General features: G+C 39.6%; 2 protein-coding genes across 2 annotated transcripts in view; both read left to right on the top strand.

Annotated features, from left to right (window-relative positions):
- Positions 1–1,154, top strand: part of LOC308420148 (uncharacterized protein) — a gene marked incomplete at both ends in the record, with an annotated part of 44,951 nt that extends 43,797 nt beyond the window's left edge. The window contains one exon of the mRNA XM_080916054.1: positions 817–1,154. Within this exon, the coding sequence (XP_080772180.1) occupies positions 817–1,154 (338 nt within the window). The remainder of the gene's footprint in view (positions 1–816) is intronic.
- A 6,650-nt stretch (positions 1,155–7,804) lies between these two features.
- SH3GLB1 (SH3 domain containing GRB2 like, endophilin B1) overlaps positions 7,805–26,603 on the top strand; it is a 28,321-nt gene continuing 9,522 nt past the window's right edge. The window contains exons 1-5 of the mRNA XM_080915467.1: positions 7,805–8,186; positions 15,153–15,294; positions 17,844–17,972; positions 19,857–19,990; positions 21,018–21,110. Of these exons, the coding sequence (XP_080771593.1) occupies positions 8,115–8,186; positions 15,153–15,294; positions 17,844–17,972; positions 19,857–19,990; positions 21,018–21,110 (570 nt within the window). The 5' untranslated portion in view covers positions 7,805–8,114. The remainder of the gene's footprint in view (positions 8,187–15,152; positions 15,295–17,843; positions 17,973–19,856; positions 19,991–21,017; positions 21,111–26,603) is intronic.

The raw sequence follows: 26,603 nt of genomic DNA, 5'->3' as shown, positions 1-26,603 counted from the left end.
AGGAGGTCTCAAAGCCCACCCCCACAGTGGCACACTTCCTTCAACAAGGCCACACCTAACAGTGCCATTCATTTCACAGAGGCTAATCCTATTCAAACAACCACATATATGATACTGAATTAAGTTTTTCTATGATTTTGAAACAGCATTTTTTCAATAACTGCCCGTATACTTGTTTTTAAAGTCAGTAATGTGGGATAACCAGACACAAACTGTATCTGGGCTCTCAGTCTAAAGCTCGCAGGCACTGCTCAGAACTCCCTTGTAGATTGATGTCAAAGCGATACATGATTAGACAGTAGAAACTGGGCGGGGACAAAGTTCTGGTAAGGCAGAAGAGAAAGAAGAAAATGGGAGATTCAAGATGGAGACAGCAAAAGATAATGGTTCAGATCAAGGTGAACTAGATCGATTTTTATCTTGTCTAGGTGGGCAGTTAATATCTTTATTAATTGGCAGTGAATTTATTGTTTGGATGTATTGTGGATTGAGAAATTAACACTTAAATCTGTTTGATAAGTTATTGATTGTTGAGTCGTGTTTTTACCGGGCTGTAGAGGACAGTGTTTGAAAGCAATGGCTGAGAGGCAGCTGGAACTAGCAGTTCCAGTCCGTTGCCCGCAGGAGGTGGGAAGGGTACCAGGCTTGGTAACCATGTATGGGGTTGCACACTGCTCTGCACTGGGGTAGCTCCCTGGAGCAGACCAACAGCAACAAAAGCTTTTTTAAAAAACAAAAACCGCAACCGTCCCGCACAGGTGCAGTGCAGAGGCAGACATATCCATCCCCACGACTCTAATGAACTCTCTCTTCCAGCACATAGATACATCATCAGAATGAGTGGGCATCCTCCGGTTCGCCAACATTTTAACAACGCTACTTTAGTGAATACTTCCGCTCTGATACCTAAGGAGGCGGGCTCAAAAGAAACATTTAAATTCAAACCAGGAAATTTTAAAATAGAAAATGGCACCCAGCTCTACGTTGTAATTCAGGCCGACAATGAAGCGGGTCTCACCTCCGAGGTCTCCAACATCGCACAGGCTGTCAAGTTTACTCCTCCGCAGGAACCCAGCAACCCTGATCTGGGAACCAAAATGTCCATTCCCTATTTGACAGTTTTTGTATTTGTTGCAACTTTATTCATATTTTAAACTAGAAATTGCAGTAGATCTAAAATTCAGTATTTGAATTCAAATTTACTTTCCTCAATGCCTACAACTCTACACTCAGTCCTGGTATTTCTGCAATCTGCCTGACAATTTGGGGGTAACTTTGATTTTTAATAATATTGTAAAGTAGAAAATATGCTAGCACTAAAATCCAATTTTGTACATATTTGCTAAGTGTTTCTTTAGAATGAGTTCACTAAACTCAATGTCTGCCTGTCAACAATTGTAATGTAGAAGTTCATATTCAAAGTTGGAAATTCCCTGAGTTAACTAACACCAATCCTTTTTGCTATATGTAAATCAAGATTAACGTTTCCTCATTTGGTTTCTTAATTGTTCCACTTACTATGGAAATAAAATACCCATTCCGTTTTCACAGTGTGATGCAAGTTCACTTTGCATATTAACAAAATAAAAATTCCTATCAGCCAATTAAAAAGAATTGTGCACATATAACAGCAAACTACTTTATAGTTGAATTATTTGTAAGATGGTTAATAAAGAATACAATACAACTGAAATTTAAAAAAAAAAAAAAGACTAAGTAATTTGTAAAGAAAAATGGTCAAAAGTGGTCATAGAGTCAAATGTCCCTTGTCATTGACTGAGGTGTTTTATGAGTGCACAGCATGAAATGACCAGCAAGAATGCCTTTGCTATGAATTGCAGGCATCACAGTGATATTCTGTTTGTGTCCTGGGATCATCATTTGATCTTAAGAGCATTATTAAAATGTACAATTAGAGCTGAAATTTTATTCCATCATTGTAGCCCTTGCATCTAAAGCAAAACTTGATATATAGTAGGTATTCAATAAATGTTTGTTAAATAGTTAATGCTTTCATACTCTCAAAGGGAAAAAATGTCCCCAGTCACATCAACAATACCCCTACAATACCATGGGCATGTGAGAACTTAAATTAAAATGTGTACTTTATAATAATCAATCTTAAATCATAAAATTTTAGACATTTTTTATTTACTTATTTATTTGTTTTTTATTACCTCAACAGGATGTATAAGCTAACAAAATGAAGATGAAGCTAGTAATGTTAGTAAGCTATGGTATGATCTTCCTGAGAAAGGAACTTTTATTAGAGGAAAGCCCTTTCTTTATAGGCAAGAGTTCAAAAACATTTTAAATATGTAAAATGAAAATATGTGAAATCAAGAAAACAAATTCAAAAGAACATGGAAAAACCAATATTACCAAGTAGACTTTATGCCAGTGAACCAAAGATTAGTTAATATAAACATAGCATCTCTGCATGACCACATTAATCACTGAAAAGATATGTGTCCAGTCTTGATGATAAAAGAAGGAATAGGAACTTTCTGGTAGAGGAAGAGTTGTATTTAGTAAGGCTAAAAACATGCACACTGCTTACAGGGGTTGGGGGAGTGTGCAATGCACAAGCATATTTGTGTTCCAGAATCAGTGAAGAAAGATACTCATAAATCTAGATCTGATGGTGGATGCTTGTACTCCCAATACTTAGAGGCCGAGGCAGGAGCATCACAAGATTGAGACCAGTGTGGGCTACACGGTAAGACATCATTTCAAAATATCAAATAAACAAACATACTGCCGACTCGTTTTCAGAATGAAAACCAGAAGGCTGGAGAGATGCCTCTGCCGTTGAGAGCACTGGGCCGCTCCTCCAGAGGACCAGGGTTCGCTTGTGGTACCCTCACGGAGGCTCATGGCATTATGTAAATCCAGGTCTAGGGAATACAACACCCTCTTCTCCCCTCTGCCCATGAATGACACCATTCCTAGTGGGCCCGCCCACATCTGGCATCAGTAAAGAAAATGCCCTCAAGATATCAGAGAAGCTCAAAGGCCAATCTGATAGAGGAAATTCTTCAGTCGAGGCCTCCTCTTCCCAGGGGACACTAGTTTGTATCAAATTGGCAAAAAAATAAAAAGTAAATCTTTCCAGCATATACATACACTGAAAGAAATACACTGAAACTATTTGAAACATATGATACCAAGTAAGGAAAAATACGGGACGAATAAGGTGTCACATAATGTACACAAATTAGAACATAAATAGTTCTGTTTGTTTGTGAATGTAAGTTGGTAAGAAGCACACTGAACTCCTCATGGGGATGCTGAAGGTGGAGACAAGAGGGCAGTTTAAGCTAATGGTTCTGGAGTTTTTTTAAATGTTTATTTTATTTTGAAATTGTGTGTATGTTGGAGGGGTTATAGGCACTAGAGTTTGGGTGTCAACAAAGGCCAGAAGAAGATGTCTGATCCCTTGAAGCTGGAGTCCCAGGAGGTTGGCCGTTGCATGATAGGGGACCTGAGATCTGAACTCTGGGCCTTTTTAAGAGTGGCAAAAAAAAAAAAAAAAAAAAAAGAGTGGCAAACGTTCTCTCCAACCCATAATAATATTGGTTTTGTTTCCTTGACTTAAACAGTTACGTTTTAACTCTACACGCTGGTTGAGTGTAAAATAAGTTATTATTAAGCATTTTTAAGATTAAATATTACCCTTTATATGTAAACTGTCTATTGATACATTCAGACTTACACTGGCACTGACACTGGGTCATCCACCATGACTGAGATATTACAGGTTTTACCCATATTATTTTGCTCTGTTCTCAGATTCCAAAAACAATACACAGGTTTATTGAACTATAAACGGTCACTACGGCAGATAGCGTATATTTTCTTATTTACCCTTCATCTCCTCGTCACAGGCTAACCTCAGGCTCTCTTCCATCTCATTGAAGCGAGAACTGAAGATCAGAGATACCAAATGACTTGCCCAAGATCAAACTGAGACACAAACGGTGTTGCTGACAAACACAATCTGTACAGTTACATGCATTGTGTTCATGCCGTGACCATCTAATCCATTCCACAAGTCACCATCTTCATCTGCCTGACATAAACAAAATCCTGGGTGTTATCGCTCTAGCATTATCAAAACACCTCGAGTTCTTAGATAAATGTATTTTCATAAGCAATCACAAATAATAGGTTAAAGTTTTAAGAATCGTTAAAATCTACTTTTCAAAATAATTATCTCACTTAGAATATTTTATTGATATTTACTCTCTCTTTCTCTCTGTGTGTGTATGTCTGTGTCTGTGTGTGTATGTCTGTGTGTGTTTATGTGTGTATGTGTGTGTGTGTCTGTGTGAGTGTGTGTGTGTGTGTGTGTGTGTGTGTGTGTGTGTGTGTGTCTATACAAGCAAATGCAAAGGTTAAAGGGCTTATAGAAACAGGTTCTTGACTTCCACCGTGTGGGTCTTAGGAATCAAAGTGAGGTCATCAGGGATGACAGAAAGTGCCCTTACTGCCTGAGCCATCTTGCCAGCCTTTGAGATGCCTTTATGTACAAACTGTGCAAAATTAAAGTATCAGTAAGGTATCTATCTGTCTTGTATTTGGTACTCAATAAAATGTTACTAATTTTTATGTCTTTTACAGTTGATAGAGTTTATCGCTTAATTAAAAGCCCACATTTTCTATAGCACAAGAGAATTCTAACTTTCATACTCAATATACAACCACAGAACACCTATGACCTCAGTTTCAAACATATTAACAAAAGCATTCTCTCTTCACTAGACTAGCATAGAAGCTAGCATAGCTTAACTGCAATTTTACCTAACACTTTAATTGTAAATTTTAGGCTATTCTGATGTCTTTCTAGTAGAATAATCATAGATATTCAAAATATATAAAATACACACTTGTATTTTTTTAAAAAAACTAATAACCTTTTAAGTAAAAGAGTAATAACTTAATCACTAATAAGTTTTTGTTTTCTTGGTTAATTGTTTTGTTGTTGCTGGTGCCGCTGGCATTGCTGTTTGAAACATACTAAGTATGTCACCCTGGCTAGCCTGGGGAAAGGCCTGACCGCTGATGACAGAAGTTGTTATTGTGGCAGGAGAGGAGAAGTGGGACAAAGGGCACTTATATGCTCCCTTCCCCAGGAATAAACAGACTGGTTGTCTGGGCAGAAAAGATGGTGATGTTTAAGATTAAAACAATTCCTTTGGAAAAGAGACAGAGGTGGATGCAGAGAAACACTTCCAGGACTAGTCTAAGCTAGAGAGACCCTGTCTCCAAAACAGACAAATAAATAAAAAGAGAAAGAAAAAAAAAACTCATACAAAGCAAGTGTATGGCCCCACCCCTCCCCTATCTGCCCCTCTCCCCACCCACACCTCTGTCCTTCTGTCCCTCCCTCATCCTCCTACTCTGTTGGCTCTCACACTTGGGGCTGTGTCACACGTGCTTCATCTATATTTTCAGAGAGCGACATTAACAAATGTCACCACTGACTGAGGTACTGGTTGTGCATTTCTGCACCATTTGAATATTTTAATGGCCATGCATTGTATCCATTAGGTCAGTAAAGTATTTGTCTTAAAAATCCAAAAATAAATACAAGCCAGAAATGCTATGAGCCTGTAGGCATGTGTATACACATGTTCATCTGAGACATATCCATGTTAGACAAACCTCTATACACAGACAGAAACTGAAAACACAAGCAGTAAAGATGCAAATGCAAACTCAGAGCTTCCTCGAATCCTTTCTTCTCCAGCATCCCCACACAGTCTTCCAGCAGTCCACACAGCACACACAGCGGAGAGTCAGCTCAGGACCAGAGCTCAGTTCTCAGTACGTCAGTGTGGAAAGTAAGTGTGAGAAGCTTCCGTGTCTGAAACTCCAGTGGACTTCTCTTCTGGCTTCTGAGTGCACCACGCACACAAGAGGTCCATGGTCATACATGCAGGCAAAACACCAAAAACACGTTTGTAAAAAAACTCTTTCTATAGCATATAACATGCAGTGCTCTTGTCTGCTATTGTTTCATATACATATATCATAAAATTCACACAAGTAATTCAACGTTTTAGGTTTTGTCTAAAATGGCATTAAATAGCTATATATATATATATATATATATATATATATATATATATATATATATAGTCATATGCCAAAAGATAGACAACAGAAGAAATGATGGTTTGTTTTATTGCCTTTTAACAGAGCTGACAAGCAGCCACCCACCCCACCCTCCTTTTTTCCTGTTAGTTTTGTTTTCTTTCAGTTGGGGATGGAACCTGTAGTCTAACACATACTCTTGGAAAATTCTAGCCACTGAGTTCCATCCTCAGACTTTCCTCCTGATTTTTTTTTTCAGTTATATAACTGACCTAAAACCTGAAGAGAAGTTCCGGGAGGCATAAGACTGACTCCTTTCGTTCTCACAGACAACACCAGAGCAAATGTCCTATAACTCTCTCTCCTTCTCTGCTAGCACAAGCTCTATTTTGTTCAAGATGACAATGTGCACTGTTAAAGATGAGAGCTACTATTCTCTCATGAATGCTCTTAGTTTTTTAACAGGGCACACTGCATTTATTAAACTCAACTGCTATTGTGAGGAGCTAAATGGGCCAGTCATGAAAATGAAAGTTTGCTAGCTGGGGGTTATAGAAAGCTTAATTTCAAAAGGAGAAAAGACACACTAGAGCTGGTGGGTATTTTTGCCTTCACCCTCCATTTCCTTTTTAAGTTGAGAATATTTGTGTGATACCTAGTGGTTCCGGAGGCATCTTGAAACATCAGGATGAAAGTTACACGATAAAACTTATCGGAAATCTAGCAAAACGGAATCTAGCGTACAGTGGCTTGGTCCCCAGAAAAAGAGAAGGGAGAAGAAGGAAAAGGAGGGAGGAACAAGAAAGAAAGAAGAAAAAAAAAAAAAAGACGGGAGAAGGATGCTTTTGAAGCCATCCTCGGGTACCTGAAACCAGTCTAGGTTACATGAGGCCTTTTCTCAGAAAACAGAAACTAAATTAGCCGAGTGCCAGGCTCATGCTTTTATTCCACGGCCAGGAATTGGAAGGCTAAAGCCCTGCCAGAGAGTGGGTACTCAGGAGTGAAAGAATGTTTTAAAACAGGGCAGGAACCTTGTCTTTCTTCTCTAATGTCTCCCTGAAATGCTCTCACCTTCCCAGGGGATGTGAGATATTTCTAAATATGTCTCAGATGACCACAAGCCACCACAAGGACTGAACTCTTCAGCACCTACCCAATGCCTGACACACAGTAGGTCCTCAACAGTGAGTCAAGGTATGATAGGGTGTGGGGGGAAAATAAAGACAGTCGCATTCAGCAAAGGTTGGCTAGGTGTCTACCGAAGCCCTTGACACCAGACCCCATACTGGAAATCCGAGCCAATGATTCTATAGTGTGGGTTCTGTGTTTCCTTTGAAGAAACTTTTTGTCCGTGCTTTTCTGAGGAACTTTGGTCCATGCGTCTCTGTCACCGATACTCACTGAGAAGCCCTGGGAGAGAATCGGGGTGAGGTTTGGGCAGCCCAGGAGGCTCCCGATCTGTAAGAACTTCCAGTGATGCTCGGAGCCTCCAAACATGCTTAGAGAGCCTCAGCAGCGACTCCACCCAGTGGTGACCCCTCGGCCACCCTGCAGGGGTCGCTGTTCCCGTGAGAACCTCAGCAGCGACTCCACCCAGCGGTGACTCCTCAACCACCCTGCAGGGGTCGCTGTTCCCGCTAGGACACACTCCCCCGCCCCACCCCCACGCCCGGGCCGAGGCCACGCCCCCTCGCCGGCTGTTTTCCGCCGCGGTGGCACAGTCGCGGGGCGGCGGGAACGCGGCGGGTTCCTCCGGACGGCGACCTCCGTCCCGGCGGCTTGCAGCTGCCGGGCGACGCGACAGGCCCGGCGTGTGAGCGGCGAGACGCGCGCTCGCCTGCGCCGGCCCTCTTCCCTCCGCCCCTCGCCTCCCCCTCAGGAAACGACAGCTGCGCGGGGCTGGCGCCGCCTCCCGCCACCTTCCACGTCCGCCCCGCCGGCGCCCCAGCCCGGCCGCGGCGCTCCCCGCCTCCCCGCTCGCACAGCCGGCGGCTCCGCCCGGCTGTCCGCCCGGCATGAACATCATGGATTTCAACGTGAAGAAGCTGGCGGCCGACGCGGGCACCTTCCTCAGCCGGGCCGTGCAGGTACGGCGGCGGCGGTTTGAGGCCCGGGTGGTGGCGCCGGGGAGGGCCGGTCGGGGACGGCGTCGCCCGGGTACTCGGGCCTGCCGATGGGCGCGGCCTGGCGCCCCGGCCCTGCCGGCCGTTTCCGCCGCGCTCGCCCTACGGCCTCCCGGCGCCCAGCCAGACGAGTCAGGACGCTGCGCAGGGCGTCCTCGGTCCGGGACACCTTGGGTTCACCCCGGGGCGGAGGCCTCGGTGCCCCAGCCGGCGAGGCAGGGCACGCCGAGCACCTTTGCGCCACCCCCACCCTTCGCCTCGCTCGCCCTCCGAGCCATGTCCAACCAAGAAGGGAGTTTCCTTTTCCTGCCCCTCGACGCAGAGGAGCTGCCAGCTCTGGCCCCACCAGCCCTCTCTGCCCCTGGAAGGATTGTCCCAGGGCTTAGCAACCGGTGGGGAAAATGGAGATTGCCTGTCCCTGTCGGTGTCCCACTTCACCAAGGACGCAGGACACCTGGGATTAGGGGTGCTCTGACCTGTTCCCCAAATGGGCTGTAGAACAGGGGTGAGAGGACACGATTCACGGTGTGTCCCTGGTCGCATTGGTATGCTTCAGGCACTCTTGGAGGGGGAAAAGCTCGCTGCGTCTCCTTATTCTGAGATCAGGGAAGTGTCAGTAATAGGGAACTTGGGCAGAAATTTACAGACAACACCCACATGATGCAAACTCAGTTAAATCTCCGAACAGATGTAAATTTCAACACACGGCTTGTAAACAATCTGGTATTGAAGGTAGCAACAGCCCTCTGTTCTGTAAGGAGAAAACAAAAGTAATGTCCTAAACTATAAGTCTCACGTGTTGCTTTATTTCTTGTTTCCTTTAACTTTTGTGGGCACTGTGAATATCATATTGCAAAAGAATCTGACAGCTCCCCGAGGTAATGCCTGCCTATCCTACGAAAAAATAGTATGACAAACATTTTGCTGTGCGTTGAACATATTAGCTGCAGCCCCTCTCTGTCACTTTGCCAGAGAGGCATTGTTAACCTTCCCTTTAAAAGGAAGTAGCCTCAGAGAGGGTAAATAACTCGCTTGACTTACTTGGCTAGTATACAAGCAAAGTTGCCCTCTGACCCACTACTACTACACTAGAAGCTGATTCTTCTCTCAGAGGGTCAAGTTATGTAGAATAGCAATATAATGTGACCCCAAAAGGGCGTAAAGACCCTTTGGTAAAATCTGAACACTTTATTATCAACAGTGAGTAACTCTTAGAGATGGGAGATTCCATCTCACTTTTGACTTGCTTTATCCTTCTTCCTCCCCAGAAATGTGGGACTCAATAATTGGAGGATGCAATGACATTATTTTAGACTTACTACTGACTTGAGTAGAGGACCAGAGGCTGTGGTAACTTTTGTTCAGGGTTGCTTACCTGTGACTCCCGGTAGTTACTGAAAATGTGACACTACATAATCCACAGTTCAATAAAATTATCTCAGACACATAATACATAGTAATTCAGTCTAAATTATTGAAAGACTCAATTTCTAGAAGTAAATGTAGAAAAATTAATAAAAATTGCACTTCCATGTTGCAGTGAATATTAATAATGGATGGCTTATCTTTTTATCGGCTCCCGAGGTCTCACTTCGAGGACATGGCTCTAGTGTGGAGCAGAGCTCAAGGATTCTGTCACTTGGTCCACACCGGCCCTCTCCAGGAGATTCCCTTCCCAGGCGGTTCACTCCACCCGCCCTGGTGCTCCCGCCCCCCCATGTTTCTTTACCCACCACCCAACACAAACATGACTCTAAGGCCCAATAGCTTTTCATGCAGGTTTATACATTATCATGTCAATCCATAAACCCTCTATTCCTTAAGATTACATCGAATAGACAAAGATACAAACTGCCCTTCTATATGAGATAAAAGACTTATAGAATCCCTTAAAATATTTTTATCTACCTATTGCTAGTTACAGCCACCATAATCTAAGTCTGCTTTCCCCGGCTCCATCTTGATTTCCTCTTCCATCTCTGTTCCTCTTCCATTTTCCTACCTTTTCTCCACCTACCTCTCCACTGTCCAATCATGTATCGATTTAACATAAATCTACACTTCCCAAATGAATTTTAATTGCTAATTGTTTCCGGTGCTTTTTTTTTAAATGTTTTTAAGTTGTATCCCAGCATGTGAGCTAGCAAATCATTTTCTCTTCAGTCTTATTCAATCATATGTTCCATGTTTAGCTTCACTGATTAGCAGCATATAAAATCAGAAGTGTTTTTCCTCATGCACCCTACAGCGCAGCAGCAGAGCCTATGGACGTCCAAGCAGAGGAAGCAGTCGGGTACTTGTAGAGGAGGTGGTGGTGGTGCAGCGTCAAGAGAGTCGGGCATTGCATTCTAATAGATGAGGCACCAAGAGACCTTAGAGAAGTAACAGAGACATGAGTATTTGTGGTTCTTCGGTGTTTGTTTGGTTTTATTTTGGAAGAAAGCTATTCCAGACAAAAGAAACAAGTTCAAAGTACTGGGGAGACCAGGTGGAAAAGAGCTGTGTCCACAGGACCAGCTAAGGGTATTTGTGATTTAGACAGTGTCAGCTGTCAGATTAGCACTGGAGTAGGAGAAAAAAAAAATGTGTGAAAAAATGACTCTGGATTATGGCTTCAACCATTTATTAAGGAGGGAATGAAAACTGAGATTTTAAATGTGCCCTTTTATGTTGTGTGTCAACATTACATACTGAAGAGTTATGGTCAAACTTAAAGAGGTTGAGGCTTGCTCTAGTTTTTCAGAAGGAAAGCAGATTAGCAGAATGTTGGTGGTTGTTGAAGCTGAAATATGGGTAAGGGTTCATGAAGTTTCATTATACTGTTTTCCGCTATACTGTCAGTTTTTTGTTTAACACATTCCACAGTATTTTTCAACTAACTTTACAAGGAAAAGGGGTGTTTCTAAAACCCATCGTGAAATCTGGAATGCTGGAATATTAGTTTACAATAAAGCACTGTTTTCTTATTCTAATATTTTGTCAATAACTAACTCGGTTACTACTCTGAGCTATGGTGATGTCTGCACAGTGCCAAAATGCCAAGTTTCATGCCAAGAACAGTTGAAGAGCTGTGCCAGTGACTCTTTATAAGCAAGGATAATAGAGAAGTCAGCTTTCTCATTTCTAAATAATTTCCTTTCAAGTAAAATTGTTCTTTAAAAAAGTGGGCCAATCTTTGGTCAACTTCTGAAGGTGCATACATTTTACTCAGGCATTTTAGTAGAACTTTCTTTTGTTTTAAATGGAAACATGAGCTTAAAACTATTCAAATATATAAATAGGTAGATGAGTCTTGGTACTTTGAACAGATATTAGGATAGAATATGTACAAGTGACTGGATTTTACTAACTCATCGATGCCTAGTATAATGCCCTGAACTCAAAGGCAATCCCTTTCTGAAAGCAGCGTTTAGAGAGTATACAAGAACTAAATGTTCAGTCCTCGTGCTGTTTCACTGTGTGACAGATGAAATAGTATGAAAAACTAGGCTCCGGATTATGATTTTTGAGAAGTTGGGCCCCCAGATGTATAAGATCATGGGAAATAATTCTATTTTTATATGTTTACATTTTAATGAAGAAGTTTAATTACTTCAGTTTAGAAATATAACATTAGCAGTATTACTATGGATGTGCCCAGCCCTGGCTTCCACTGGTTGTTGTTGTTGTTGTTGTTGTTGTTGTTAATTCAAGATAGCAGTTAAGCCGTCCTTCCTTCAGTCATTAACTGAGGACACTGTGGAAGAAGCCAAACCAGGTCTACAGTCCTGTAAACAAATGCAGAACACAATGAAGCACGGCATGAGGTATATTTGGATTATGGTAGGAAAATAAAAACTGCTGACTTCATAAGGTCAGCATAAGGCAAACAGGTAATTAACCAATCCCAATACCTTAGACATAGTGTTACTCATTCCAGGCCTCCAGTTCTTCGTCACGAGAGTTGTTCTTACCGGTAAGGTTAAGAAAATGTATATCTTAGTGTATGGAATTTCTAACACAAGCTAAGCCCTAACATTAGGGAGTTCAGAAGCATAACAAAGATGCCTCCTCTGCTGGGGATGGGGAGCATTTTAGAGATGAGCCGTGTGTGGTGTATATGCTACAGTGTCTGAACTCAGGAAAGGAAGACAAGAAAATGTGTTGAAGGCCGTCCTGGGTGTACATAACACAGCTGTCTGCGTCTCGATAGTAACCACAACAGTAAACTTAACTTCAGCAGCTAACAAGGCCATGTTTGCTGAACTGTGAAGCATAGGTGTGAGAGGAGGAATGAGTGTGAACACAGGAAGAGGGCCTTCCTCCGGAACTGGTGTCCAAGCAGCTTCTGTGTTCAGACTCTTCTGAAAAGTTTCCTTTTTTCTATGAGGAGTTTGCTGTTACTGCCTTTGAGGGTTTGTTTGTTTTGTTCTTTGTCTTCTAAACTTAAAAAAAAAACCTACTTATGTTTATAGATTCCCACTGTATAAGTCACCGTTCTAGTTTGCTTTCTATTGCTGTGTTAAACACCATAATCAAAACCAACTTGGGGAAGAAAGGCTTACTAATCATATAGATGACAGTCCACAGCCACTCAGTTTCTAATCTTTAGAAACACCGTCACAGAGCTTTTCCTAAATCCTGTTTCATAAACCAGCATAAACATGTTTGAATAGTTTTTAATCTGTACCTTTAAACTAAACATGTTAAACAAAATTGACATTTCACACACTAAAAGGGGGGGCCTGTGTTTTCGTAATTCTTAGACGATACATTTTAGTTCTACCTTTTAACAGAGACCACATCTTATTAGAAGAGTACTGCACATAAAAACTGATGATGTTGCTTTTTCTGTTATTAATCTATTCTGTGAAAGTCTGTTTTTAGATATAATAGAGTTCTTTAAGGAAATGTTTAATATGCATGAACGTGGTAATAGTGAGCCTGTGGAAAGAGCAACTGGCAGTCAGAAGGAACCGTATGGCCCCCCAGACCCTCTGCACTGACACAGCTCATTTCAGATGAGCTGCTCTTACTCAGGATGCTATCCCTCATCACAGGCAGGCACCCCTGCTTCTTGAGGCTCATTTCTCCTCCAATGGAGGTATCCCCAGTCCTCATGGTTCCGTTTCTTCCAAATACATACACATTGAATAAAATGTAATTTTACATTTTTAAAGAAAATATTGTTGAAGTGAATAAAGAAAAAATGGCATATATTTTAAAAGCCAAGAGAAATTTTGATCATCTTCTAAAGGCAATAATCACCTAAGTGTGTTTCCTTTCCCTCTGTGCATTCTGAGTTTTACTAACCATTGGAGGTAAAGTTTGAACATGTACAGTTCTAATACATGCCTCTCCAAAAGGTCTGCTGCTTAGAATCCTAAAGAATGAGACTCCCCATCTCTGCCCTCAGCAGGAGAACAGTTTACTTGGCTGACCTTGGGATCAGCGCTTGCCATTCTTGCTGCCCCGTCCTTAGTTACAGTACACTTGCCACTGCTGTGCACCGTGGTTGGCAAGTTTGGGTGTCCACGGCAGTAGCTTTGGAACTCCTCTTTGTAGTTTATTCACTGAGTTGACCTCTGGCCTGTGTAGGATTTTTGAAAAAGGCTATGAGAACCATTCAGCTAAGAGTATTGATAATCTTTTGGAAGTACTAAACCATGAAGAATGCGGTCCAAAGAGATGGATGTAAAACTCAGAGAAATAAAGCAAAAGAAAGGAGAGGAGGGGAAGGGGTTAGGTAAACATTCTTCAGTTAGCTGACCATCGAGTCTTGATTCTCCTACATTAAAGAAGAAATGCCATATATTCTAGAGGGAAGTTACACATGACATAGTGCCTTGGATATCACATCACATCTGTTTAACTGAAAGTATCCAGAAGGCTTCATATGATCAGAGACCTTTTTCTTCATCATGTAGACATGGCTGCCTTTCTTTAGCTACTAATACAGCCTGTATAATCCCTGTATAATCAAAGTGAGTATGTTGAATGTATTCAACTACATTTTCTGGTCTTTAAAGAGAACACTTACACTTTGGGGCTACCTCAGTGAATAAAGATGCTCTTATATGCTCTTGCAGACAGAGGACCTGAGTTCAATGCTCAGCACCTATGTCTGGTGTTTGACAGCTCCCACTAATTCAGCTTCAGGACTCCCACTGCCCTCGTCTGGACTCTGTGGGCACCGACACTCTCATGTTCTCACACACACACTTAAATTCTTTTCAAAAATAAACCTTATAAAAAAAGAATACTTCTGCCATATGAATAATGTAGCAGAAAGTAGCCTGTAAACACATTGTTGAAGCAAACCCTGAAGAAAGAACCCAAATGATGCTTGCTCAGAGGGTCCCATAAATGTGTAACTTAAGTAATGCATAAATCATAAAAGAATTAAAATATTTTAAATTTGAATAATAATTACCAAGCTCTAAGTAGAGCTATTTAGTTCTATAGACAGTCTTACTTAGTCCTCAAAACATTTATTATTTGGGAAGCTGAGGCTGTAAAAAGTCAAAACCATCCTGAGCTCCACAGTAAAACCGCATCTCAAAAGAATGCATTCATTGTGCCACTTTTATGACAGACGATACAAAGGGAAAAGATGACTGAGAAGCTTACCCGTGTTGATTAGCATACAGTCAGGATCTGAGGTCAGAGTCAGCCAATCCAAATCGTCCTCTTTGTTAGTAATATTTATGTACCAGGAGATACTGGATTCATACCATGCAGTTTATAGAGGACATAGGTAGCCATCGTAGGTTCTGTGGTAGGATGTAAGACAGGCACAAAACAATGCTAACAAGCAGTGACTTATATACAAGCCTGAGTATAAGTGTTTACATGTCTAGAATTGTTTGGACTTGATTTTTACTCTTTGGCAGTTTCCTACGTATTTGAGGTGTGTTTATATACTTACATTCTTATTTTAAATATTCACAGTTCACAGAAGAAAAGCTTGGCCAAGCAGAGAAAACAGAACTAGATGCTCACCTGGAAAACCTCCTTAGCAAAGCCGAATGTACCAAAATATGGACAGAAAAAATAATGAAACAGACGGAAGTGCTGTTGCAGCCAAATCCAAGTAAGGCCCTCTACTTCTCTCCATCCTGAGTGCTGCTAGCCAGTGTTTTTCAGATGGAAGATGGTGTGTTTTGTGTCTTGTGGTTTAGGTTAGAAGAGATGATGAACACTTCTGTATACCTCCTAACAAATTTACAACTAACATTATGTAGGCCTTTTTAGAGAACAGATATTTTAAGTTTGATATTTCCCATAAGTTATTAAACTTGATTTTTAGAGAACCACAGAGTGTTGAGGATTAGTCAGTAGCCTTGCAAATGAGGTGTGCACTAATTTTTACAGAATGAAATTGCTAAGTGAGCCTCTTATGCAGTATAGCAAGCTAACTGAAATGGAGCTTCAACTAGAACCTAATGTGTTGACATCTAGTCTTTATTCACTTTACATCCTGGTTGTAGTCTTCTTCCTCCCAGTACCCACCTCATATAGCCCCTACCCCATCCCTCCTCCCCTTCTCTGATAAGGGGATCCCACCCCCCCCAATAGCAACCCACCCTTGCACATCAAGTCATTGCAGAACTAGGCGGATCCTCATCCAGTGAGGCTAGACAAGGCAGCCCAATTAGGGGAACAGAATCCACAGACAGACAACATACTCAGGGACTGTGCCGCACCCCACCCCCTCAGTGGTTGGGGGACCCACGTGAAGACCAAGCTGCACATCTGCTACATATGTGCGTGGGGCCTATGTCCAGCCCACATGTGCTCTTTGGTTGGTGGTTCAGTCTCTGGGAGCCCCCAACAGTCCATTAGTTGTTGGTCTTCTATTCTTGTTAAGGAGCTCCTAAAATATCAAAACCAAAGGACAAAGGCAACGGTGCACGTTTTCCTTTTCCCAGCGCTATTGTGAGCATACTGTAAAATTCCATTGTCTTTTAAGCATTATAAAAATACTATTAATTGTGTGTGTGCCATTGTAGTTAAATTGTTATACCCTTTAAAAAGTATGCAAGCCTTGAATAAGGCTTCTTGTCTTTGGACACCACAGGCACAGTACAGTGTTTCTTGCTCATTAACTAACATTTAAATTATACACAACTATACTTTAACACTACTATTGGTTCTTTTTCTACTGGGGTCTCACACATGCAGCTTGTTTTCTGAATGACAAGTGAACTCAGTGACTGGCGGGCGGGTGAGTAGAGGCGTGTAACTCAGCATCCACAACAGCCATTTCTCCATTGTTTGCCAGGAAGAAAATCAGGGTGATTGTTTTGTGCTCTAGTTATAAAATTACTTGACTTAAAGTAACCTTTTATCTTTCCTGAAAGTCCTATAATTTAGATATCTTTAAAGACCTATGCATAAATACTACCTATCTATTTACTGAATCAAAACAGTGTAGGATTATCCTTTTAACTCTTGACAATATAGGTAAGAAGCAATTAGAACTGAAAATCGTAATTAGAAAATTCAGCCCTGGTCAGTATTTCATGGACAGATATTTCAAAATGACTCACTTACGTTTCAGTAAAGGTTTTGGAGTTTTGCTTTTGTTTTGAGGTAGGGTCTCTCTAGATAACTCTGGCTCCTTGGAACTAAGTAGACTGGGCTTGCCTCCAACTCATATTTTTCTGACTCTGCCCCAAAGTTCTGAGACAAAAGGCACACTTCTGGCTAATTAAAAGGTTTTTAAGTTTTGTTTTACAATTTTTGTAGTTTTGCAGCAGACTCTGCCAAAAAAAGCAGTATTATTTTGACATTCTCTAATTCATATATTTTATGTATTACAAACTAACCTTTTCGTGTGTTAGAATTAACATTTTGGCCAATTTCTGAAGTATTTCCATTATCATTTTTGGATCTTAAAACAAAACAAACAAAAAGCAAAAAAAAAAAAAAAAAAACCTGTTTACTGTAATTTAGGAAGAACTCAAACATCAGCTCTGACTACTACATGCATCTGCACGTGTGTATACTCCAGACCCACCAAAAACAGCGAAGCAAAGATTTTAGCTGCCATACTGCTGACCAGTCTGAAGACTATTCCAGGGCAGGGCTGCTGTGTCCCTTAAGCTCTGTGTCTATGTTTAGACTCTGTAGGAGAGAACTACATGTTCGTGCCAAAAGGTTGTCAGATATGACTCTTAGGTCTTAGATAATTTACATCCATATTTTCCTAGCTACATACCCCTGATTTTAAAATCATAAACATAATTTCAGAGTAAGTTAAAGGCAACTTCACTATATATTAAATTTATAAATTTCTCTTCTGAAACTTAAAATCTAAAAAAATACCCAAATAACAAGTTTAGTTTTAGAATACTTGCTTTCATACCGAGATTTTATATTAGCCAACATATAATTAGATTTAAAGAGACATACTTGAATAAGAGCTAATTTTGTATTTTTAAGAAGTAGTAAGTGGCTGGAATGGGAAGAAACTTTTTAAATAGTTTTGCTAATGTATTTTAAGTTCTTTCTTGTGGTTTGGGGAGTAGTGTCTTGTCTGTGCAGTGCACTCTAGCCTTGGATGGCAGCATTCCCACCTCCCACTGCTGAAGGGAAAGCCTGTGCCACCATGCCTGACCTTCCTAACCTCTCTCCTAGATGCCAGGATAGAAGAATTTGTGTATGAGAAACTGGACAGAAAAGCGCCAAGTCGCATCAACAACCCTGAGCTTCTGGGGCAGTACATGATTGACGCAGGGACTGAGTTTGGCCCAGGGACAGCTTACGGTAAGTCCACGGGAAGGACTGACCAGAATGTTTCTGTACTTAGATTTTATTATTTACGTATGCCAACATACGATTGAATCAGTTCTAACATCAAGTTTATCATGATAACATTTCGATGAAAAGATAGAGCACTCACATCTTTCTCAGAAGTAAATGAATTCCTGTTCTTATTGGTCTGACATGCCTGTTGTAGTTGTAATGACTTAGATTAAACTTTCAGTGCTCATTTATTTTATATTAAAGTGCTTCACACATGGTCGATGTTTCACCTGACATACTCGATTTGCTTACCTCTGATGTCAGCACCCAGAGTGTGTTAAGTAGTCATCATCCCATCCCTGGACATAAAGAATGCATTGCATTTCTAGCTCATGTTTTCTGTTCTGAGTTTACAGCTAACCCAGCTTTATGAGTTGCTGTGCTAACTTTGTTTTTACATCTTTCTTGCTCTGTGCACATATGTATGAAAGTGCGTGCCTATATGAATGTGTGTGTGCCACCATGCTTATGCATAGGTCAAAGGACAGTTGGCAGGAATTAGCTCTCTTATCATATGAGTCTCAGGGATCAAGATCAGGCTTTACCTACTAAATTGTCCCCAGGCCTACATGGCACTCATCATATGTCTATTATCAGACCTAATTTTCTTAAGACAGGACTATTTTAGATTTCTATGGCTAATATTCATTCTGCTTGTGTCAGAAGGAAATAAACCTAAATATTATATAATACCATTAACAATTTAAGTAGCTTTTTTTATAAATGTAACACTGAAATATTTACAGTATATTCTTTAATTTCTTTGAGAAATCTGTAATGATTAAATTTGAAATTAAATTTACTGCTAATAATAACTGTAAATTTTAGAGAAACTTCATGCTTTATTCATATTGTATTGCTTGCTTGTTCTGGACTCTTTATCAGAGATAGGTAGGAGATTCTAGGAGAATATGAATATTAAAATATTTTAGAATTTCTCTTTTACTTAACCAATTTGCACGTCTAGTAATTCTGGTGAATGTATCTGGTAATTGAAACTAGACTTTAAGAATCTAATTCAAAGAATCTAATTCTAAGAATCTAATTTGTAATTTTGGTAAATCCTCAATTTTTTAAAATATCTTTTGGAGTATTGAGACAGTTCTTGCTTTGTAACATTGTTAATAGTAGACATTCTATTGTGTCCATTTTAAAAACAAGAAATTTAGGTTTGAAGAGGCTAAATAATTGTGACCACATTGATAACACTTGAGATGCAGATGTCTGTGTCCAGAGACAGGAGTTGTCAACTATTTACCAGTCTGGATCTGATCTCATTTTCACATGGAAGGATTAAGATCTACAGAGCCCAAGCTTATTGGAAGTAGGACTGGAAATAGAATCTTTATTGCGTGGCTCCCCTGCGTGCGCGCATGCACACACAGGCTCGTGGGTGCTGATTGCCCATGGACACAAGCCTAGTGAGTGGGGCTACTGAGAGTGATTGTGTCCCAGTTCTCCAACATGTCCAGACTATCCCCTGGTACCTCAAGATGAACTTTTCTTAAGGTGTAAAGTCTTAGGGAATTTGAGGTGTATGTAGATGTAGAAAATGGCAGATCCACCCAGTAAAAGGCTGTGCTTGCATTGGGCCCCACCCCCAAGCCAGCTTTCTGTCCCCATGTCCCTGTCCACTTCGTCAGAGATATCATAGTTAGAATATGATAGGCACTTAGTTCAGCTTCATCCTTTCCGTTAAATGTTTGCCTTAAGTTTCTATTTAAATGAGCGTACCTTCCAATAATGTTTGATTCGCTGACGTAAGCCGGCTAACACGGAAAATCATGTTAATGTTCTGATATTACTAGACCATGAAAAAGACAACAATGTTTTGTTCCTTTGAAGGCAATGCCCTTATTAAATGTGGAGAAACACAGAAGCGAATTGGAACAGCTGACAGAGAGCTGATTCAAACTTCAGCCTTAAATTTCCTTACTCCTTTAAGAAACTTTATAGAAGGGGATTACAAAACAATCGCAGTAAGTAGGAGAACGATCCCTTTGTCATGTGATTTCGATCTCTGCTTTGTCTCTAATGAATAATCTACCCTCTTATAGTAAATGTTGCAGATTTAAATGCGTAAATATGTAAACAGGTGCATATTCACCAGAACAAATTAAACCTCAAGAAAGGACTTTTAGTAACATAATCCCCAGTTTTTAGCCCTACATTGATGTTACTATGCCTGCACTTAATTTTAATGCATTACCAACACTTCAATCTATGGAGAAATTTCTGGAATAATTATGAAAATAAAATATTCACTGTAGTATACTTGCATGTTAATTTAACCTGTAACTAGAAACCTAATTATTGAAAATTGTATTTCTGTTTTATATTCTAGTTAAATTTCCAAGAAGTATATTGATTTTAAAATGCTGTTGATTGCTGAAGCAGAATCATTATGTTGTCACTTTTTTATAAACATAATGTTAGTCCAGAAAGCTTTTCTTATTGCTGACATAGACTAGAAGCTCCTGGTGACTGTTCATAAGACTTTCTCAGTGCTACTCACTGTTGTGCGTACACACTACACATCCCATACCACAGAACGTGTAGGATACTCCAGTGTGCTTACTGCGCTTTACCTCTGCGAGCACAAAGAGTTTTACTTTGGGCTTTGCTTAAACTGAAATGTCTAAAAAGGATACTAGCTTAAGCCAAGAATGTGTCTCAGTAGTAGAGTGTTTGCCTAGCGAGATAAAAGTGGGTTCAGTCCCCTCCGTTAAAAAGATAATATGTCAGTAGGATGAAATCTGATATATGGAATATAAAAAGTAGACTATTAACTATTACAGTTAGTATAAAGCATTATGTACAAACTTGAATTACTTTTAAGAACAATATACTGTTTATGTATTGTTCAGTCTGTAAATTTGAAATTCTGTTTTGTAGTAGTTGAGTTACACTTGATGCTGAGACATAGTAAGAGCAGCTGGCCCAGTGTATGTATAGTCTTAAATAAAGTGCCCTCGGCTTTACTTTATTCTTTTTCATTATTTATAGAAAGAAAGAAAACTGTTACAGAATAAGAGACTGGATTTGGATGCTGCAAAAACAAGACTAAAAAAGGCAAAAGCCGCAGAAACTAAAAGTTCAGTAAGTAATGTCTATTTGTATCTAATAGACAGTCATTTCAGCTTAGTAATTTCAAAGATTGTGAAGTATTTTACTAATATACCATGTAAAGTACAGATTACAGAACAGAGTGGCAAGCAGCCTATATTTCTATTATGAAACAGATTGGTCAGAACAAGATTCATCCAAGCCAATACCAAACAGTCATTATCAAGAGGCATTGATCGCCAGCGTGGAGGCATCTCCCACACTCTAAAGAAGGGGGGGGAGGTGTGGCAGGGGTGGAAAAGGATTTTAAGTAAGGTGAAAATCAAGTTTGAAAATACTTGCCTATGGCTTAAAAAGTAAATGAATTTTCTTTCCATGTCTCACTCAAAGGAATTGTCAACAAGAATAGTTTCAAAAAGGTTGGATAGTGTTACCATGGCCTCCCAGGTGGCTTGTTTGAAAAGGAAGAAACCCATATGAATAATAAGTTTGGGTATATTTTTACAGAACCAGCCTTAAAAATAGTTTTTTAAATTATCTATATATTAAATTCAATATTTCTTTAAGTATAACTTTTATTGATATGTTGGCTATATTTTTATTCCATCATGTACAGTACTTAAATCAGGATGTAACAATTTGAAAAGTAGTATAATATAAACAAATATTTTAATTTGAGCCTGGGGATGTGTGTTGTCAGCCATTGCATAGTAAGCATACAGCCAGCACCAGCGATGTCCTGTTTAGTTTCCTCTGGAGAAAGAAAGCTTGAGAATTGCTGTTCAGTGAAATTTATACTTTGTATTAGCGAGTGCTAAGAAAGGCCAACTCTGAGAGGACAGCCATTCTCTTTCATTTTCACTTCTCAGTTTTCACAACGTCATCACCACAGTGTGCTTTCCATTAAACAAACCATCTGTAAAATTTAAATTTTATAAACTAGCTATAAAATAAATGCCAAGAGACCCTACATTAATTTATTGGTTTCTAGTTATTAGGATAGGTAAGTTAGTGTGGATTGACTTTTAAGATTCTAACTTTATAATTAGTATAATCTTAACAAGGATCATTATTCCCTTAATTAGGGGAAAATAAATATCTGGAGTAGGAAACAATGTGATGATTGTGGAATAAGAGCAGTATTGTCAGGTTCCAACTGAAACGTTTATTTAACAGGCATGACAATGGTCTGTCTGCTTTTAACCTGGACAAGAGCCAGGAAGCCCCGCTCTAGTGACAGCTGCCCTCTGGTCACGCTGCCGTGCTACAGCGCTGCTCTTAGGAAAGGAACTAAACGCAGGACACATCTTCAGAAGAAAGCGACTCTGGAGAGTTGTTGGCAGTTATTACAGTCAGGAAAATTCATGTTCAAAATTAAAAGATATACAGGCAGTATAGCCCAGCAATTTGATTTATTTTAAAATTTCTAGAATTACTGCATTACATAAACACAATTTATCTATAGCCGAATAATGAAAATATTATTCCAGATAAAAATTCTGGTTTTATTTGTTTCCCTACTGGGCTTATTCTTCTTCAGACAGTGCCATAATTTGAATTCCATTAGGGAGGAAAGTCCTCTCAGGTGATTACCGCATGTAGCCTTGAGGCATGCTGCATTGGTGACATTAGTTCTGTCCCCTGTCCTTCAGATAAGTGAAAGTGTAGAGACTACTGGGACTTTAGCTTTGCCTTCTTGTTGTTGTTGTTGTTGTTGTTGTTGTTGTATTTCTTGGTTTATGGCTGGCAAGTAAAGAGCATATTTCTTAGCCTAGATACTGTTTAATTTTACTGCCTTTTTTTTTTAACATGAGTTACTTTGTGACTAGACTAGTAAGGTTTGGGAGGAAGGTTCATCACTACATTCTAAAATATTTCATTTACTGTTTTCCTTTTCTTACTCTTTAAATTCTGGTTGTATTGAATGATAATTTTGTTAAATGTATCCTGCTTTCATTAATACTGCAGAAGTTTCTGCTAACTTCAGTTCACAAATTAGTAGATTAGACTTAACATATCAGTAAAAAGTAAAACAAGAAAACACCAGCTCCAGCATTGAGTAACGTCTGTTTACTGGTGTGTGTGTGTTGAAAGATGGTAAAATGATACACTGAAACTATTAGAAGAGAAAGTAGGGAAAACCTTAGAACACATAGGCACAGGGGAAAATTTCCTGAATAGAACACCAATGGCTTAAGCTCTAAGGTCAAAGATTAACAAATGGGACTTAATGAGATTGCAAAGTTTCTGTAATGCTAAGGACACTGTCAAGAAAACAAAATGGCAGCCAACAGTGGGAAAAAATCTTTACCAACCCCACATCTGATAGAGGCCTAATATCCAAGTTATACAAAGAACTCAAGAAGTTAGATACCAGAGAATCAAACATTCCTATTAAAAAATTGGGTACAGAGCTAAACAAAAAGTTCTCAATTGAGGAATATTGAATGGCTGAGAAGCATCTAAGGAAGTGCTCAACAACCTTAGCCATCAGGGAAATGCAAATCAAAACAACCCTGAGATTCCACCTCACACCAGTCAGAATGGCTAAGATCAAAAATTCAGATGACAGCAGATGGTGGCGAGGATGTGGAGAAAGAGGAACACTTCTCCACTCTTGGTGGGGTTGTAAACTGGTACAACCACTCTGGAAATCAGTCTGGCAGTTCCTCAGAAAATTGGACATAGTGCTACCTAAAGACCCAGTTATTCCACTTCTGGGAATATACCTCAGAGACGCTCCAACATACAACAAAGACACATGTACCACAATGTTCATAGCAGCCCTATTTATAATAGCCAGAAGCTGGAAAGAACCCAGATGTCCTTCAGTAGATGAATGGATACAGATATTGTGGTATATTTACACATTGGAGTACTACTCAGCTATTAGAAACAATGACTTTATGAAATTCTTAAGAAAATGGATGCATCTGGAGAATATCATCCTGAGTGAGGTAACACAGTCACAAAAGAACAGACATAATATGCAGTCATTGATAATTGGATACTAACCCCTGAAAGTTCTGAACACCCCAGAAACAACTCACAGATTATATGAAGCTCAAGAAAAACAAAGGTCAAAAAAAAAAAAAAAAAAGAAAGAAAACCTCAGTCCTTCTTAGGAAAAAAAATAAATGTATAGCACCCTTTCAGAGTGTGGTACATCTGGACCTCAAATCATTAATAATCCAGGAGCTAAGATAATAGCCTTGTGGCAATTTTTGGTATTCACAGATCATTATGCTTAATCTATACTCACCAAGAAATCTGTTTCCATGCTATGTTCTGTCCTACATGTACTTCATGCTTATGGTAACTAGTGGGAATTCAATGCATGCTATCAAAACTCTAACAGAATTAAGTACTGACAAAATTATTCATATAATGTTATGCCAAAATGCCTTTAAAAATCTGTTACTGTATCCCTCTTTTTTTTTAATAAATTGGTAAGGAATAATAATTTAAAAATGTTATCAGAAGCATTTCTCAAAAAAAAAAAAAAAAAGTACCAGCACAGTGAGAATAAAAACGTTTCACAGTGAGTATGGGAAGATGTTGATGCAGTAAGACCTCTGCTGAGAGTGAGGCTCAGCCATAGAACCCTTGCCCTGGTTTCCTTCCCAGCACCACTAAATCGATAAATAGTAATGAAATTAAGAAAACCAGACATAGGTAGGCCTGTAATCCCAGCACTTGAGAGAGCACCTCAGCTGCCTTCTGAGTTTGAGGCCAGTGTCGGGTGAGTGAGAACTGTTTCAGAACAAAACAAAAACATCAACAAACAATCATGTCAGAGAAGGGAGGAGAAAATTGAATTTGTGCATTTAAATTATAAGCCACCTATATTTGGTAACTTAATTATAATACTAGCTTTAAATAAAACTTTCGTTTAATGAGAAGAAAAAATTAGTTTTAGTGTTTTTACCACTTAAAGGAATCTATGAGAAAATATCTCTTCAGATAATTCCCATTCCATAAATTCTGTCTGTGATAAGTATTTCCTCAGCAATGTAAGTCTTCAGGCTATAACCCCAGTAGGTTAATGCACCTCACCATCCTATCTCCTTAACTTTGCCTCTACATGTTTGCAGCTTATTAGAAATACAGGCATTGCTCAGCTTTCGTGTGATAAGATCTGGCTGAGAAAATGGTTGCAAGTGTCAAAAGTTCACAGAATAGAAAGGAGCTTTAAATAGGAAATGTGTTGGTATGAAGTAGGCTTTTATAGAAGAAAATTTTTAAATTTGTAATTTTTAAAGATTCTGTTTCCCATAAATGAACCTGATTTGAAATTAAGTATCAGCTGATTTTTGTTTTGAAAATTCTGTATCTCTAGATAGGCACTATTGCATGAACTACACAGAAAAACAAATATGGTTTGTTTCTTTTTAAATAAAGAACATAAACTTTTAATGCCTGTTCAGCATGTGCTTTTTTGTGCAGAAGTAACCCTTTCCGTGTACTCATGAGCGAATGTGTTCTTTGTCTCTCACCTATGCATTTAAGCAACTAAACTCTGCCCGCCCTGAAGGAGATAACATTATGGTAAATTTCTCTTACATGCTCAACTTCCTGCATGTAAAATGGCTGAAGGTTTGTTGGCCTACTGTGTTTTCTACATCTTACATAAAATGCCTTCTCTTGCTATTAGCTGCATATCTAAATAGCTGAAGTTAAGCATTGATTGTGTCTAGACAAAAATGCCAGTTGGAAGAACAGCTAGTGCATTAAAATAGCCAAATTTATTGGCCATGCCAAACACAGATTTTAAAACCATCAGTAATGTACTTTTTCATCTAACAAAAGATGTTCATTTAGTGTTAGTTTAGGCTGAAATGTCATAGTTACTTTTAGTGATCAAAATTAGTGTGACTTACCTGACTTGGAAAAAAATGTAAAAGTACAGAGACTGTGTTTTTGTTTGTTTTTTGTTTTTTAGTCTTTTAGTGTTTGGTTTTGTTTAGTAACTTTGTTATTTATTGTATTACTATTGAAATTCAACATAGAATTATTGTTTCTGCGTCCCTGGATGACACAAGTCCCAGTGGCCAGGGCTGTCCATATCCAGGGCTAAATCACTTAACATTTCAGGATGGTGACAGCCTGGACTAAGATAATGAATTGTTTATAACAGCTAATGTTCATATAATTGAGCTCAAACTGAAGACATTTTTGAGATGCTGGATTTTGTCTAATGAAGTAAAATTGTATGAATATAGACATAGTTCATTTGTGTCAGCTTACAGCAGCTGATTTCCTTGGGGCTGGACACATGGCTCAGTGTAGCATTTGCCATGCAAGCATGAGAATTGAGGTTGCATTCTCCGGCCCCCACATCAAAGCCTGGTATTGTGGTGCATATCAATAACCCCAACCCTGGAGGCGGGGCAGAGACAGGAATACCCCTGGAGCCAGGTGCTAAGCTCCAGCTTCAGTGACAGACCTAACCAAAGAATGAGGTGAAGAGAAGCAAGGAAGTCCCGTGTAGTCGATCTCTGCCCTTTGTATCTCTGTACCAGCACA

This window comes from Micromys minutus, assembly GCF_963924665.1.
Source record: "Micromys minutus genome assembly, chromosome: 4".
Lineage (NCBI taxonomy): Eukaryota > Metazoa > Chordata > Mammalia > Rodentia > Muridae > Micromys > Micromys minutus.
This window is presented reverse-complemented; position numbering and strand designations above follow the sequence as displayed.